We start from the raw sequence: 14,961 nt of genomic DNA on the forward strand, positions 1-14,961 counted from the left end.
ATTATTATTAAAAATGATATTTTTTTTTTTTTTTAGAAAATTGCAGTATTTTTTTTTAAATTTTTTTTTTTGGTTTACAAAATTTAATAAATGACTTCAAACATATCATATAATATGATCAATGGAAGGACCCATTAAATGTATATTCTATAGTGAATTTCATAATATATATGGTACAAAGATATTTTATCAATATCCTGAAGGGTAGGTAGTTAACTATAATTATTATATTTATTTATTTTTTATTTTTTTTATTTTTAATTAATAAAATAAATGTAGATTAGATATATATATATATGATGTTTAACTTATAAGTTTTTTAATTAATAATATAGATTTATAGCTAATGATGTATTTGAAGGATTTGCCGAGTTTATTATACCGAAACCAAAGTTGTGTGGAAAAGTAATCACTTTGACTGCATTCGACTATAAGATACTTGGTTATCCAGTGTTATTACAAGATGTAAAATATCATAGAAATGCATTACTATTCAACTTGGCAATGGTATTCGATAAACATACAGATACAACTATCTATCATAATATAATAAGAAAGTTAGGTACAATACTTAGAACATTAGAGGTATGTATAACCATAATCATTATAAATAGAGATTTATAGTTAATTAACTTTAAATTTTAATGTTTGTTGTTTATTCTACTAGACAGAAACAGAATACTTATTTAATCAATCAAAAGTTAGAGATCAACCAGATCTATTAAAGATTCTAGAGACTTTGTATATAGAGTTGAATAGCTATGGTGAGAGCACTATAACGGTGGACGATGCCAACACTATCAACGTAAAGCTATTCAACAAACCACCTGAACCAATAGAGATACTAGACCATCAAGTACCTGTACTCATCGAAGAGATCGACACTTCCAATGCATCGGAATGGGATCTAACACTACTACAGATACTACCGTATATCGACGGTGTCAACTATGTCAGTAGAATATCAAAACTAACTGAAATCGATATTAATCTTGTTAAATCTTGTATAAAACATTTAGTGTAAGTGTTTATAATAAATATGTAATACTTATTTTTTATTAACTAACTAACTAATTGATTGATAATTTATATATAGATATTATAGTATTGTTAAAATGGTTGATATATTTCAATATTCAAATATATATAATCCAACACCGTTGATAAGAAAATTGGCATCGAATTTAGATATGCAGAGTGAATGTTCAGCGTTTATAACAACACCTGGCAGTACGATTTGCTCGTTCGAGACGATCTTCATGTTGTATGCCAATATGAGTACCGATACACCGTTCAGAGAGTATTGTACAGAGAATGAATTGACGTCGTTGGGAATAGATGAACGATCTTTTATTATATTCGGTGTCATCAATGGATTCCTCAGAAGAAAACAGAGATATCCAATTCTAAACAATCTTAAATTGTTGGAGAAACTACCTCAGAACGATAAGAAACGATTATTAAATGGTAACAAGAGCTTCGATGAAATTTGTTGTATATTATCGGTTGGAATGGATGTAGTAGAGAAGTTACTGTCCGAGATAGCAGAGCCTGATCAATATACTGTTATTTGGAAATAAATAATACTTTGATGTAAAAGATATTTATAATTGATTGATTATTAAATTTGGTCGAAATCAAGTTGTTTAATTAATAATCGATTAATACTCAAAAAATTGATAAATATTTGGAAGTTCATATATAAGTTTCAATAATTATCTAAATCAAAAAAAGTTTTTGGAATCATCAGAATCTTTTAAATCTATACAACAAACTCATAGATTTTAGAATAACAATTCTTCTCCAACAACTGAATCGATGAATTCATTGCACCGACCAACAAACATTTTTTATCATGTGTTAAATAGATTGATGATAATGCATCTAATTAATAGATGTATTAGTTTTATTTTTATACTCCATTAGTTGTTAGTGACTTTGTTATCATTGTTTTGGGTTGTGTTTGTTGTTCTTGTGTTTGATGATGATGATGTTGATGATGTTGAATTATCTCATGTAGTTGTTGGTAGAGACTAGTAGTATCGCTTGGTGATTGTGTTTTTAACTGGTGGTTGTTTTTCATCTTTTTACCTACGGGTGTAGTTGTTGTTCTGTTTGTTACTCTTGTGTTTGATGATCTTGTTGTTGTTGTTTTTGAATTTTGTTAAAATATAATCTCATGTAGTTGTTGTAGGTGTTGTTGTTGATATTATCGTCGCATTAACAATAATACATTAACAGCAACCGATAATCTCTAGAAGAAAATCGAAGACATTTACTAGCTGAATGAGGCAAGAAACTATATCTGTATTGGTGCCATAAACAGTTCTCACTTATGGGTTCAATAGAAGACTAGAGAAAAGGGTAGAGCTTAGAGTATTTCCATCATGGTCTGATACTACAATTAGCAACAAAATCATTCGTGAAGCCGAACTTACTGATTTACAGCTAAGAGTCGAGGAAACTGGCCAATCTTTTTCATTCGATTTTCTTCTAGAGTATCGGTTTCTGTTAATGTATTTTTTATTATTGCGACGATAAAATCTAGTAATTATCGATCCTCTTAAATCTCTGTGCCAACGATGATTAAACTTTTCTATCGTAGCATTTGAAAGTACTAATCAAAAAGGATAGTACACATTCCTAAAAAATTTTATAAAAATTTTAAAATGTTAGAGAGAATTTTGAAAGAAATCTAAAAAATTATATATAAATTGAAACAATAACTAATAGTAATTATTTAAAACCTTTATTTAATAATCTAATATAGCATAAAATAATATTTTAAAATAAAAGATAAAGGTTTTTATTAATCCAATTGAATTTTAGTAACTAATTTAGTTGAGTGTTATATTTTAAAATGTGATAGATACAGATGGATAACCATATCTGTCATATTTATCATCTTTTAAGAATGGTTCCCATTGTTCCTCTTCAATTGAATATTTAAAATTACCATATTTAGCACCACCAAATGAATAGATAAAACTAGATATTGATGATTCTCTATGATACATCAACAATGCATTATCATTCTTTGAAGGAATAGCATTGAGTTCGGTTACCTCTCTTTCTTCAACATTGTATTTGATGAACCGTTTGTGATTTTGATCGTAGATGTAGAAAGTACCATTGCTATCGTGACATGCCGAGAACGATGCAATGTTAATTGGATGATATTTTTTCTTTCTTTTATCCGTCAAATCCAAATGAAAAATATTATTTACATTGAATGGTATGCTATATAAAGAGCCTTTATAAATCATTGAAAATATCTGTGTTCCGTATGGTGTGGGCAACAAGCAATTCTCAAATTTCATTGTCTTGATGTTAAATCGATCGATTCTATTATCTACATTGACACCATTAATCAAATAGATATGATCTTGACCATCATAACAAACTGATATGCAATAATCTCCTTCGATTCCTTCGATTTCACCGCAATGTTCAACTGATTTCGATTTAATCGAGAATTTCATCCATTTATATTCATTGTCATAACCACCGAATACATAGATATATTCACCAATGGAAACAATCGATTGGTATGTATAAATATTATTATAACTTAGTTTGAATTCTTCAATTGAATCGTTGTTTGTAGTGTTGATAAGTGTTACTCCTTCTGATTTGTGTGTTGTGAAAATATATGATGATTTATTATCTTTAACAATTTCGAATTCTTAGATCGAATGGTTGTTTATCGATGCTAACGATGTAGCAATCTTTTCTAATTTGATTGATTGTTTGATGATTGATTTCAGTTGGCTGAAATCAGGTTGTTTTATGATTAATTTATAATCTTCCGATGAATGGTTATTGTTATATTGAAGTGATTTGATTTTTGTATTTATTAATGATATCCAATAATAATGATGATGAATCATTGTTGTGTTGTTTGATAAGTTCATCAAAATTGAAAGGATCATGATGTTCATTGAACAATGTTTGATTATTATCAGTGATGAATGATTTTAATGTTGAACTTGTCAAGATTGATTCCATTATTGTTGTTGTAGAATATTGTTCTATAGTATCTGTAACTATTGATTGATTATCATAACTATTACTACTCGCATAAATGTTATCTTCATTATCAGAACTACTATCATCGTTATTACTGTTATTTAATTTATTATTTATATTTATAATTTGAACTAAATATTTCAAATGATTAATATTATTATCTATTTGATTAATGATAATATCTTTTTCATTGATTATATCTTTCTTTAATTTATGTTCCTCAATGATTAGATATTGATGTAATTTTTCAAAGAATTTCGATATCTCATTCTCTGTTGATGATAATGATTGATATCGAGAAGTCGATGATTTTAATGATTCCCACACTGATCTAATGGTTTTAGGGAAATGGAATTCTTCTTCATTATTATCATGATCGCTATCGTTACTACTATCAGTTTCAGTCTTCCTATTTAATGATTGCAGAGACTGCTGCGTTGGCTGTACTCTACTATCCATCTTCTATATAAAATAATAATAATAAAAAAAAGATAAATATAATATTAATAATTTTTTTTAAATAGGAATAGTGAAAAATGCAGTCTAAACAACGTTACCTTGAAAAAAAAAAAAGATAAATTTAAGATTTTTTATTAGACTGTAAATTTGTTGTTTCTGAAGTTAATCAAATTCTTCAAACTTTTTAGATCCAATGAAAAAATGTATGGTAACGTTAAAACAAAATATCTTTGCTAAACCAAATTTTTTTTTTTTTGTTTTCTTCAATTCAAACAATAATCTACTTTATTATATTCTGTCTACAATAATTTAAATAGACTGATGTAAAATATTTATTATAATCTAATTATTCCTTTCAATTTAATAGACTTTATAGATGAAGTGGAATTATAGAGTTTTCAGAGAGCTGCAGGTGTACCAACACACTATCTACATCAACATGCACCACAACAACAGTAACAACAACAAGAATAGCTAAAAGTTAAACAAGAAAATCTTTACCATTCAATAAGTGTTCCCGATACAGAGTTGCTTAAATACAGTAAAACATTTATGATAAGGTTGTATGTATCAGGAAATCTACTATTTTTACTCTTTTTTATCAAAAGTAAACTTGGTTGAACGATTGTTTGTTATTAAACTCAGAATCAATGTATACCACCATTTTATTTACTTCTCTCTTGAGAACTTATGAAATGAAAAATATCGGAACACTAACATTCTTTTTTTTCAATTTAGATTTTAGCTTAAGGTTTTAAAGTATAAATAATCTTATTTGTTTGTTAGTTTATCAAATCATAAATCAGTTTAATATATCAATAATATGTACATCTTTAGTAAGAAGATCCTTATCGTAATTAACACATATCAAACATCACTTTAATCAATAATAAATAACATCAAAAACAACAATCTAAAATGTGAAAAGATAAACCATGTATCAATATTTGTAGTGATTGGTCATGTTGATGCCGGTAAGTAACAATACTATACTTTACTAAATAAGTACATACTTTAAATAAATATTAATATATTAAACATATACTAGGAAAATCAACATTGAGTGGACATTTAATTTATAAATGTGGTGGAGTTGACAAGCGAACAATGGAGCAGTATGAACAGCAATCCGCTCAAATAGGGAAAGGGAACTTTGCTTGGGTGATGGACAATCTCAAGTCGGAGCGTGAGCGTGGTATCACTATCGATTGCTCTCTCATGAGATTCGACATTGACCGATACGATGTAACGATCATTGATGCTCCAGGCCACAAGGATTTCATCAAGAACATGATCACCGGATCGTCACAAGCCGACTGTGCAGTATTGGTTGTCTCCTCGGTCAAGGGTGAGTTTGAAGCCGGTATCGATCGTAAGGGTTCGACTCGTGAGCATGCTCTCTTGGCCTACACACTCGGTCCGACAATTGATTTTCGCAGTCAACAAGATGGACGACGAAAAGACAACCAACTACTCAGAGTCACGTTTCAATGAGATTGTCAAGGATACATCCGGTTTCATCAAGAAGATCGGTTACAATCCTGAGAAGATTCCATTCATTCCACTGTCTGCTTGGAATGGCGACAACTGTCGATCCACCAGCGGAATGCGAAAGATTCGTAGCACAAATCATCGTTGTCAATCATCCCAGTCAAATCCATGTTGGATACACACCGGTCGTAGATTGTCACACCTCACACATTGCATGTCGTTTGATAAACATTATCGATAAGGTCGATCGTCGTAGCGGTGCTGTCATTCCAAAGGATGAGAACGAACCGTTGTTGAAGACCGGTGACAGTGCAATGTGTGAATTCCAACCAACGAAACCATGGCGATGATAAATATAAATAATAAAATCTTATATTAAATAGTTTTATAATTTGTTTAAACAATACACAATCAAGGAACAACAAAGAGCTGAGGACTATGACAACTAACATTTAATCCGAGTATGGTCAACTAAGAAAAATTATATGCACAACTAAGTCTGGGATCAGTTCCTCCAATACCTACTCAGGAAGAGGAAGACCATCTATCCCACCAGCATTTCATAGCAATTTCGATACTGAATCAAATGAGAATTTCAAAATAGAATCGAGAGCTACTTGAAATCTCTATCAGACCAAAGTATGAAGAGTATAAAGCGAAAACATTCTCAAAACAAATTCTTTGGTTGGTTAACAATGTAGTGGTACCTAGATTGTTCTAATAAGATTCTCATGTCGGTGTCGTTACAAAAAAGCTACCACTATGTCGATGATAAACAACTCTTCTAGTTGATAGCTTCATCGGCGGAACTAACAATACCCACCAACTATTGAGGATATTACCAGTATAACCAAAACCCAATTTCCAATCAATTGCAAATTATTAGGTAGGATAACATACAGATATTACCAAGTTTATTTAAATGATACCAATTAAGATAAAATAATAATTATTATAATTGAAATAAATTGTTTTTTTTAATCTATCTATAAGATTTTTTTTCTTAAATTAATCAAAAAAGCTATTATCATAATAAAAAAATTAGACAATATTGAATTAAATATCTTATTTAAAAAAGTTTATTTCTGTTTTGTTAAAAGTAGAGCAGTGATGAATTCTCCTGAAATTTGATTGTTATGAGAGTCCACAAAGTCTATCTTTGATAAATTGCGTTTTGAATAATAATCAGGATAGAATTCTTTGATAAATTCAAGTGAATCATTTGAATTGGTTAACACCAATGCTTGTATTTTTTGGTTGTCGACACCAAGATAAATTTCAAGTGTTTTTAGATTTGAAAGTAATTTGTTTTCATTCTTTGAGTCTTTGTGATCTATACCAATAATGAATGTTATCATTGATTGTGGTAAAGTCATTCCAAAATAGCTACTCGTTATATATTTACTAGAAAGCGATAATCTCCGAAGTGATGATGGAAGTACACCGACTGATAATATTTGATTGAATTCACAGCCAAACACCAATGATTCAAGTGATTTAGGTAACACACCAACTGATAATATTTGATTGAATATATCTCCAAACACCAATGATTCAAGTGATTTAGGTAACACACCGACTGATAATATTTGATCGAAGTAAATTCCAAATTTCAATGATTTCAGTGATTCAGGTAACACACCAACTGATAATATTTGTTTGAATCCATCTCCAAACTCCAATGATTCAAGTGATTCAGGTAACACACCGACTGATAATATTTGATTGAATCTATATCCAAACTTCAATGATTCAAGTGATTCAGGTAACACACCGACTGATAATATTTGATTGAATATATCTCCAAACTCCAATGATTCAAGTGATTTAGGTAACACACCGAATGATAATATTTGATCGAAGTAAATTCCAAATTTCAATGATTTCAGTGATTCAGGTAACACACCAACTGATAATATTTGTTTGAATCCATCTCCAAACTCCAATAATTCAAGTGATTCAGGTAACACACCGACTGATAATATTTGATTGAATCTATATCCAAACTTCAATGATTCAAGTGATTCAGGTAACACACCGACTGATAATATTTGATTGAATATATCTCCAAACTCCAATGATTCAAGTGATTTAGGTAACACACCGAATGATAATATTTGATCGAAGTAAATTCCAAATTTCAATGATTTCAGTGATTCAGGTAACACACCGACTGATAATATTTGATTGAAATAATATCCAAACTCCAATAATTCAAGTGATTTAGGTAACACACCGACTGATAATATTTGATCGAAGTAAATTCCAAATTTCAATGATTTCAGTGATTCAGGTAACACACCAACTGATAATATTTGATTGAAATAATATCCAAACTCCAATGATTTCAGTGATTCAGGTAACACACCGACTGATAATATTTGATCGAAGTAAATTCCAAATTTCAATGATTTCAGTGATTCAGGTAACACACCAACTGATAATATTTGATTGAATCCATCTCCAAACTCCAATGATTCAAGTGATTTAGGTAACACTCCGAATGATAATATTTGATTGAATCCATCTCCAAACTCCAATGATTTCAGTGATTGAGGTAACACACCAACTGATAATATTTGATTGAATCTATATCCAAACTTCAATGATTTCAGTGATCGAGGTAACACACCGACTGATAATATTTGATTGAAATTAGATCCAAATGATAATGATGTCAGATTTGGAGGGAGTGAATTAGATTGCAATGGTTGATTAAATTCATCACCAAATTCAATTACAGTGATATTGACTGAGCTGTTTTTGAATGTAGTATTTAAATTAAATGTAATTGAATGTTGATCAATGATAGTTTCAATATATTGGTTTAATAATTGATTCAATGATTCTCTATGAGAATTATAAATGACATGAGATTGTTTGAGATAGTCAAGATTGGTTAGAGCTTTTTCAATATTGATTGTGTGAGATTGTGATTTGTTTACCAACTCTGCGTTAGATATAGGTATAGAATTTGACTCTATTATGGATTGCGATGATTTTATTTTTGAGATTGGTGGTTCGATTTGATTGATATTGGGTATTTTGATTGTGAATTTATCAGATTGTGTTGGTGATAAGGAGTTGATATTGTTGTTATTGTTATTATTGTTACTAATGTGTGATTGAAATTGATCATTGTCGTTGTTGTTGTTGTTTTTGCTAGTATGCAATTGGAATTGATTATTGTATTTATGTACGATCTCTACTAATGATGTAGGTTGTGAATTGTAGTTTTGCAATAATTCCGTATTATCTTTACCATCACTATTGACCATATTCTCATCGATAAATGATTGCAATGATGAAGAATTTGCGATTTGTTTTAATAAAGATGCTGTTGAAAACTGTGAAGCTGTATCAGATGATAAATCTCCACTTCCAATTGCATTGCCTATCATCTGACTTTTTATGCTTCCCATCATATTGATTGTAATATTTAATTCTTTGAGCTCGCATAAATGATCATTGATTAGCTTCTCCAGAGTATTTCTATCTTTATCGATCGATAGCTTGAATTTGTTTTTCTCTGCTATTAAGTACTCTTGTAACTCTTTGAAATGTTGTAATGTACTATTCTCGCGATCCGACAGCTCTTGGTATTTGGTTGTTGCCGATTTAATCGATTGCCATACAGAATCTCTCTTTGAATATATGAAAGTTGAATAACTATAATAATCATTTTCGACCTTGGCGGATGGTTGGTTATCATTATCATAGATACTCTGCATGATATTATCCTCTACTGTATCGATGTGCTGACATTGTTTGGCATGAGTCGGTTCCTCTCTGACATGTATGAAAATACATTGAGGACACAACATTTTCATACACACACTACATATGAATTTATATGTTTTATGATGCACTTTGCATCTTTTATCTCTAAAATCCATTATTTAATAGTTAATAAAAAAAAAAAATATGGAAAAAGTGATAATTTTTTGATTTGTGAAAAAAATAAAAATCTAAGTTCAAAACTTTTTAAAAAAAATTAAAAATTAAAATTAAAAAATTAAAAATTTTTTGAAAATATTTAAATAAAAAAATTTAAATAAAATAAAAATATTAATTTTTTTTAATTTTTTTTGGTTTTTTTTTTTTTTTGATCAATGTCTTATGGTGATCAAAAAAATAATTTGCACATCAAAGATAAATCTTTTTTATTTTTTTCACTATTTTGTTAGAATGGTTTGCACAGAGCACAATAAAAAATTTAAGAGCATATGTTTTGTTTGCAACAAATTATTGTGCACAAGATGTATGCTTGGCCACATAAGAGATCATCCATTGTTTGTAAACCATATAGGAGAAATCATAGATTATTTGAATAATTCATTTGAGCACGAAGTATCAACAGATGAACACGTATTCATCAAGAGGAAAAAAGAATCACTATGGAGTGAAATCCAGATATCAACCAACAGATATAAAACATTATCAACTCAAGAAGAACAAATAAAAAAGTATTTCGAAGAAATATTTAATTTTTTTATGGCTCAGGAGTTTTCGAAAAAAAGAGAAATAAGAAAAGAGAAAAAGATAATGAAAAGGCATATCAATAATAAAATCGACGAATTAAAAGAGATAGTAAAGATATTAGAAATAAATAATGTAATAAACTCAACTAACAATAGTATTAATAGTGAAAGAGTTAAAAGTACAAATGTAGTAGATAACCTATCAGATATCTCAGAAACACATGTATCGACTATAGAAACTCTAACTAAATCGATTTCAGATAGCAAGTCTCTATTTTCGTTTATCAAATCTAACAGGGAAACTTTATTCTATGTGGATCAAATAGAAATCGACCAACTACGTAGCCAACACAATAATGACTTATTATTATTATTGGATTCGCTTCTCAAATACAACACGAAATTCAAAGCTACAGAACCCCTAAAAAACAATAATAATAATAATAATAATAATATTAATAACAACATCAATGATCAGCATATTTATAATGAATTTAAGGTATTATTCAATGAAATTGATTTCAAAATTTTCAGGTCGATCATCCAACAATCAATAACAGTAACATCATCAACATTCCCACAAAACAACACAAATATGACTTACTTTGCTGAATAGCAAAGTAATCTAGAAATCTAGCAGGTTATCAGCATTTTTGGCTGGGTCTCTGCTGTGCGCAATCATTACAACAGAACAACAATCAAACCAGTAACCCTTCATTGACAGTTAACACAAACATAAACTAATAATTCTAAACTGTACAAATATCGAATTAATATCACACAGCACTGTGGCCAGTTGTAATAGAATGAATAATAATTAAATAAACACTTCACAGTTATAAGTGTAATTATATCATTTACATTATCTTTAATTTTTTATTAGTTTTTATTTTAATAAAATTTGTATCTAATATTATACACAACATTCTTTGCTGTTCACACATTTTTTTTTTTTGAATGAAAAAAAGTTCAAATTTTTTTGTGACCACAAAAACCACAAAAAAATTAAAATCAATTAATATCATTCAAAAATTAATATCAGGCAATAAGTTTATTAACGACTTAGAGAAATTCAACACCAAAGCTTCAAATTTTAAATAAAATAATACACATACAAATCATTGTATATTGTTAGATTAACAAATCAAATTACTTTTTCTCAATATATTTCAAGATAGTGTTACTTCAAAGTTTAGTATGGGTATGGTATTCACTTAAAAAAAGTTTATATTTATAGATTACTAATTCTATAGACAATTAAAATATTTGATCAACTAAGATGCCATACTCGTTACTGTACACATATCGCCAAGTAATGATCAGGCTATTGCTATGATGGAAATGGGTGAAGGTGGTTCTCTAGAATCTCAAAATTAGGATTAGTTAAGATCACAGTGATTCCACAAGTAAAACGAACGTACTTAGTGCTGGTTTAGACAATTCTCACTCATTGGTCAAGACAGTCAAGACAAAGAGCATATCAATGGTAATTAGATGAGTCACACAAATGCCAATTAGAGTGGATCATCCATCGATTGGAGATAATTTGACATGAACGTGGAGTAATGTATGCTATCACTGACAAACTTAATAATCAACATATAACACCGATAATAATACTTTTTTTTTTTTTGTTGTTTTTAAATTATAGACTTTTAGTTTTTACCAGCAGAATCTAGACAGTTAGATATATGAATAGCTATAAAGCATTAGTTTTGACGTACACATTCTAGTTGCTATGTGAGGTGAAAGTCGACTGTCACTGGCGACTACCATGGTAGTCTCTTGTCTACACTTTAATTAAATTAAAGTTCTGGTTTCAATATGATAGCGACATGGTCAAAACTAATGCTTTATAGCTAGATTCGCCAGAAAAAGATTAGCTAATTCATTACCAGAGAATGTACCACCGATTTCTTTTTTTACCAGATTCACCACCTCATAGTCTCCAGTCATCAACCCAACAGAGATCCAGCGGCAAAACAACTTCAAACTACCTACCCAGACGGCAACACATCTGCTAGCCAACCTCAATCAAGCCCGATAAAACAACTGTAGCCGAGCACTAATCCCGCCATCAATCATCAAACATGAATTAGACTTCGAGTGTTGTTTGACATCCCTGATTACGATCTAGATTCAAACCGATGCTTGTGGATTCACTCCTACCCAATCGCGAATCCATGGAATAGACTAGATAATTTTATTGTTTACTTTGTAGATTGTTCATCCATAAGTATTGACTAGCTTCTCCAATCATCCTTATATTCAGATTTAAATTCTATTTATTCAGAATATTTGTCAAAATGGTTATGTCGGTGGTTGATTGGTCAAGGATACCACAATACTTTTTATAGGATCATTGTGGCAGCCGACTTCTGACAACACTTAAGTTATCATCACCTTATATATTTGACCGGCTATTTAATAAAAAAATATGAAAAAAATACTATCTATCGATTATATCTATAATATTATTTATCCATTTTTATTAGTTTAATTAATTTTGTTTATTAAAATAATTGATATAGATCCGCACCGAGACCGATAATATTTATCATCTTTAAAGATTCGTTCCCATTCATTATCTGCAATCGAATATCTGAAATTACCATTATCCACACCACCAAACGAATAGATACAACTTGATGTTTCTGACTCTTGGTGATACATTAAAAATACAATTCCAGACTTAGTCGGAGCTGGGTGTAGATTGTTTGGGCTTAGGTTGATTGTGTTTTTGTTTTCAACATTGTACTGAATGAAACCTAATTCTGGTTCTTTTGAATGTATGAAGAAGGTACCATTGTTATCGTTACAGGCTGTGTATACTATTGTACCAATATGAGAAATAGCCGTTGTTTTGTTTGCAATATCAAATTCTATAATAAAATCCTTGTTGAATGGTATTGTGTATAGTTTACCTTTGAAGATCATCGAAGATACTTGTTGACCGTGATGGACAGGCAGTTTATGATATTTTTCAAATTTCATTGTCTTGATGTTGAATCGATCGATTCTATTTGTTCTAAAACCATTTACCAAATAGATATGATCTTGACCATCATAACAAACTGAAATAGCCCAATCACCTTCAATTTCTTCAATCTTTGTGTTGTCGTCAGAGATTGATTTCATATCGCCAATATGATCAATTAATTTCGATTTAGTTGAAATCTTACACCATTTAGTTTGATGGCTAGAACCACCGAACACATAGATATATTCATTGATTGCAATTATTGAAGCATAGGTTTGCTTAAAGCATCGTCCAAAAGATAATTGTTCGGTTGAATTGTTGTTTGATGTGTTGATAAGCGTTGCTCCTTCATCTTGGTGGGTGGTGAATATATATCTTCCTTTATTGTCATTGTTGTATTTTGGAAACAATACATCTATTTTTTTTTTAAAAGAAGAAATGAATTTATTGATAACAGGCTTTCGAGATAGTTTAATGTTATTGTTGTTATTGTTGTTATTGTTATTGTTATTGTTATTATTGTTATTGTTGTTGTTGTAGTTATTGTTGTTTAGTTTTTCTGCTGGATTGAATTGCAGACTGTACTTGTGAATAATATCCAATAATAGTAATGATGGTGAATTGTTATGTTGTTGGAGAATGTTATCCATAGTGAATGGGGTGGTGTCATTTCTGTGTGGCTGTAGTTGTTGGTCGATAATATTTTGAACATTGAACAATGTTCTCCTATGATTTTCCATAAACGTCTGAAGAGACGGGCATTCGGAAATTGATTTCGTTAGTGTTTCTGTGTCTATTTGTGACATATCTGATTGCCTATCTCCACTATTACTACTATCACTATTACTATTTGTTGAAGTTGGATGCAACAGCTTACAAGAATCTATTAACTTTACTATCTCTTTTAAATTATTGATATTATTATTGATTTGTTCTTCTAATATTACTTTCTCTTCTATTATATTTTGTAATTCGTTGCTCTCTTGAAGAGTAAGGAAATTGTGTAATTCACAGTAAAACTCTCTTATATCTTTCTCGGTAGCTGATAAAGAAAGAAATTTTTGGGATAATTTTTTGGCTTCGCTCCATTCTTCCTCCTTTTTCGTTTTGATCAATATAGGTTCTAATTCTGTGTATCCAAATGGATTAGATAAATACAATTTGATCTTATCTATGTGATTTATATGCAAAGCTGGTTCCGGGTGTTGAAAGTGCTCAACATAGCACTTTGTGCAAATTAAAATGTTGCATTTAAAACATATGCTATCGCAAGTCTTATCATGCTCTTTGCATATCATCCTCTTTAAAAATTAATATGCTATACAAAAACTGTTTGTAAAAGAATCTTTTTGTGAACATCGACATTTTTTTTTTTGATCAAAACCAAAAAAAATTAATAAGAAAAAAAAAAAAATTAAAAAAAAATTAAAAAAAAATTAAAATTAAAAATAAAAATTTTTAATTTTTTTCACCATTTTTTTTTTTCAAAAATAATATCTTTTATTTTTTACATCAACCATA

At 29.5% G+C, this 14,961-nt stretch overlaps 7 protein-coding genes across 7 annotated transcripts; 3 read left to right on the forward strand and 4 right to left on the reverse strand.

Moving 5' to 3' along the window:
• Positions 1-121: 121 nt before the first annotated feature.
• Positions 122-1,580, forward strand: PPL_08279 (NPR2 family protein; the record flags this gene model as incomplete). The annotated part of the gene is made up of 4 exons (XM_020579100.1): positions 122-204; positions 336-585; positions 668-1,020; positions 1,097-1,580. 4 exons carry the CDS (start codon positions 122-124, stop codon positions 1,578-1,580), a joined length of 1,170 nt encoding a protein of 389 aa, XP_020430939.1.
• A 182-nt stretch (positions 1,581-1,762) lies between these two features.
• PPL_08280 (uncharacterized protein) lies at positions 1,763-3,482 on the reverse strand (the record flags this gene model as incomplete). The annotated part of the gene is made up of 5 exons (XM_020579101.1): positions 1,763-1,884; positions 2,447-2,617; positions 2,885-3,189; positions 3,228-3,253; positions 3,357-3,482. The coding sequence occupies 5 exons, from the start codon at positions 3,480-3,482 to the stop codon at positions 1,763-1,765; spliced, it is 750 nt and encodes a 249-aa protein (XP_020430940.1).
• A 343-nt stretch (positions 3,483-3,825) lies between these two features.
• On the reverse strand, positions 3,826-5,152 carry PPL_08281 (uncharacterized protein; the record flags this gene model as incomplete). Its single annotated transcript, XM_020579102.1, has 2 exons — positions 3,826-4,491; positions 5,147-5,152. The coding sequence occupies 2 exons, from the start codon at positions 5,150-5,152 to the stop codon at positions 3,826-3,828; spliced, it is 672 nt and encodes a 223-aa protein (XP_020430941.1).
• A 159-nt stretch (positions 5,153-5,311) lies between these two features.
• Positions 5,312-5,982, forward strand: PPL_08282 (elongation factor EF1 alpha; the record flags this gene model as incomplete). The annotated part of the gene is made up of 3 exons (XM_020579103.1): positions 5,312-5,324; positions 5,442-5,462; positions 5,537-5,982. The coding sequence occupies 3 exons, from the start codon at positions 5,312-5,314 to the stop codon at positions 5,980-5,982; spliced, it is 480 nt and encodes a 159-aa protein (XP_020430942.1).
• Positions 5,983-7,058: 1,076 nt separating this feature from the next.
• PPL_08283 (FNIP repeat-containing protein) lies at positions 7,059-9,875 on the reverse strand (the record flags this gene model as incomplete). The annotated part of the gene is made up of 2 exons (XM_020579104.1): positions 7,059-7,985; positions 8,721-9,875. 2 exons carry the CDS (start codon positions 9,873-9,875, stop codon positions 7,059-7,061), a joined length of 2,082 nt encoding a protein of 693 aa, XP_020430943.1.
• A 363-nt stretch (positions 9,876-10,238) lies between these two features.
• PPL_08284 (uncharacterized protein) lies at positions 10,239-12,852 on the forward strand (the record flags this gene model as incomplete). Its single annotated transcript, XM_020579105.1, has 9 exons — positions 10,239-10,271; positions 10,324-10,959; positions 10,995-11,019; positions 11,639-11,661; positions 11,714-11,772; positions 11,897-11,946; positions 12,320-12,363; positions 12,754-12,781; positions 12,818-12,852. The coding sequence occupies 9 exons, from the start codon at positions 10,239-10,241 to the stop codon at positions 12,850-12,852; spliced, it is 933 nt and encodes a 310-aa protein (XP_020430944.1).
• Positions 12,853-12,956: 104 nt separating this feature from the next.
• On the reverse strand, positions 12,957-14,805 carry PPL_08285 (kelch repeat-containing protein; the record flags this gene model as incomplete). Its single annotated transcript, XM_020579106.1, has 2 exons — positions 12,957-14,739; positions 14,771-14,805. The coding sequence occupies 2 exons, from the start codon at positions 14,803-14,805 to the stop codon at positions 12,957-12,959; spliced, it is 1,818 nt and encodes a 605-aa protein (XP_020430945.1).
• Positions 14,806-14,961: the final 156 nt, after the last annotated feature.

Source organism: Heterostelium album (genome assembly GCF_000004825.1).
Source record: "Heterostelium album PN500 unplaced genomic scaffold PPL_scaffold8, whole genome shotgun sequence".
Classification (NCBI taxonomy): domain Eukaryota; phylum Evosea; class Eumycetozoa; order Acytosteliales; family Acytosteliaceae; genus Heterostelium; species Heterostelium album.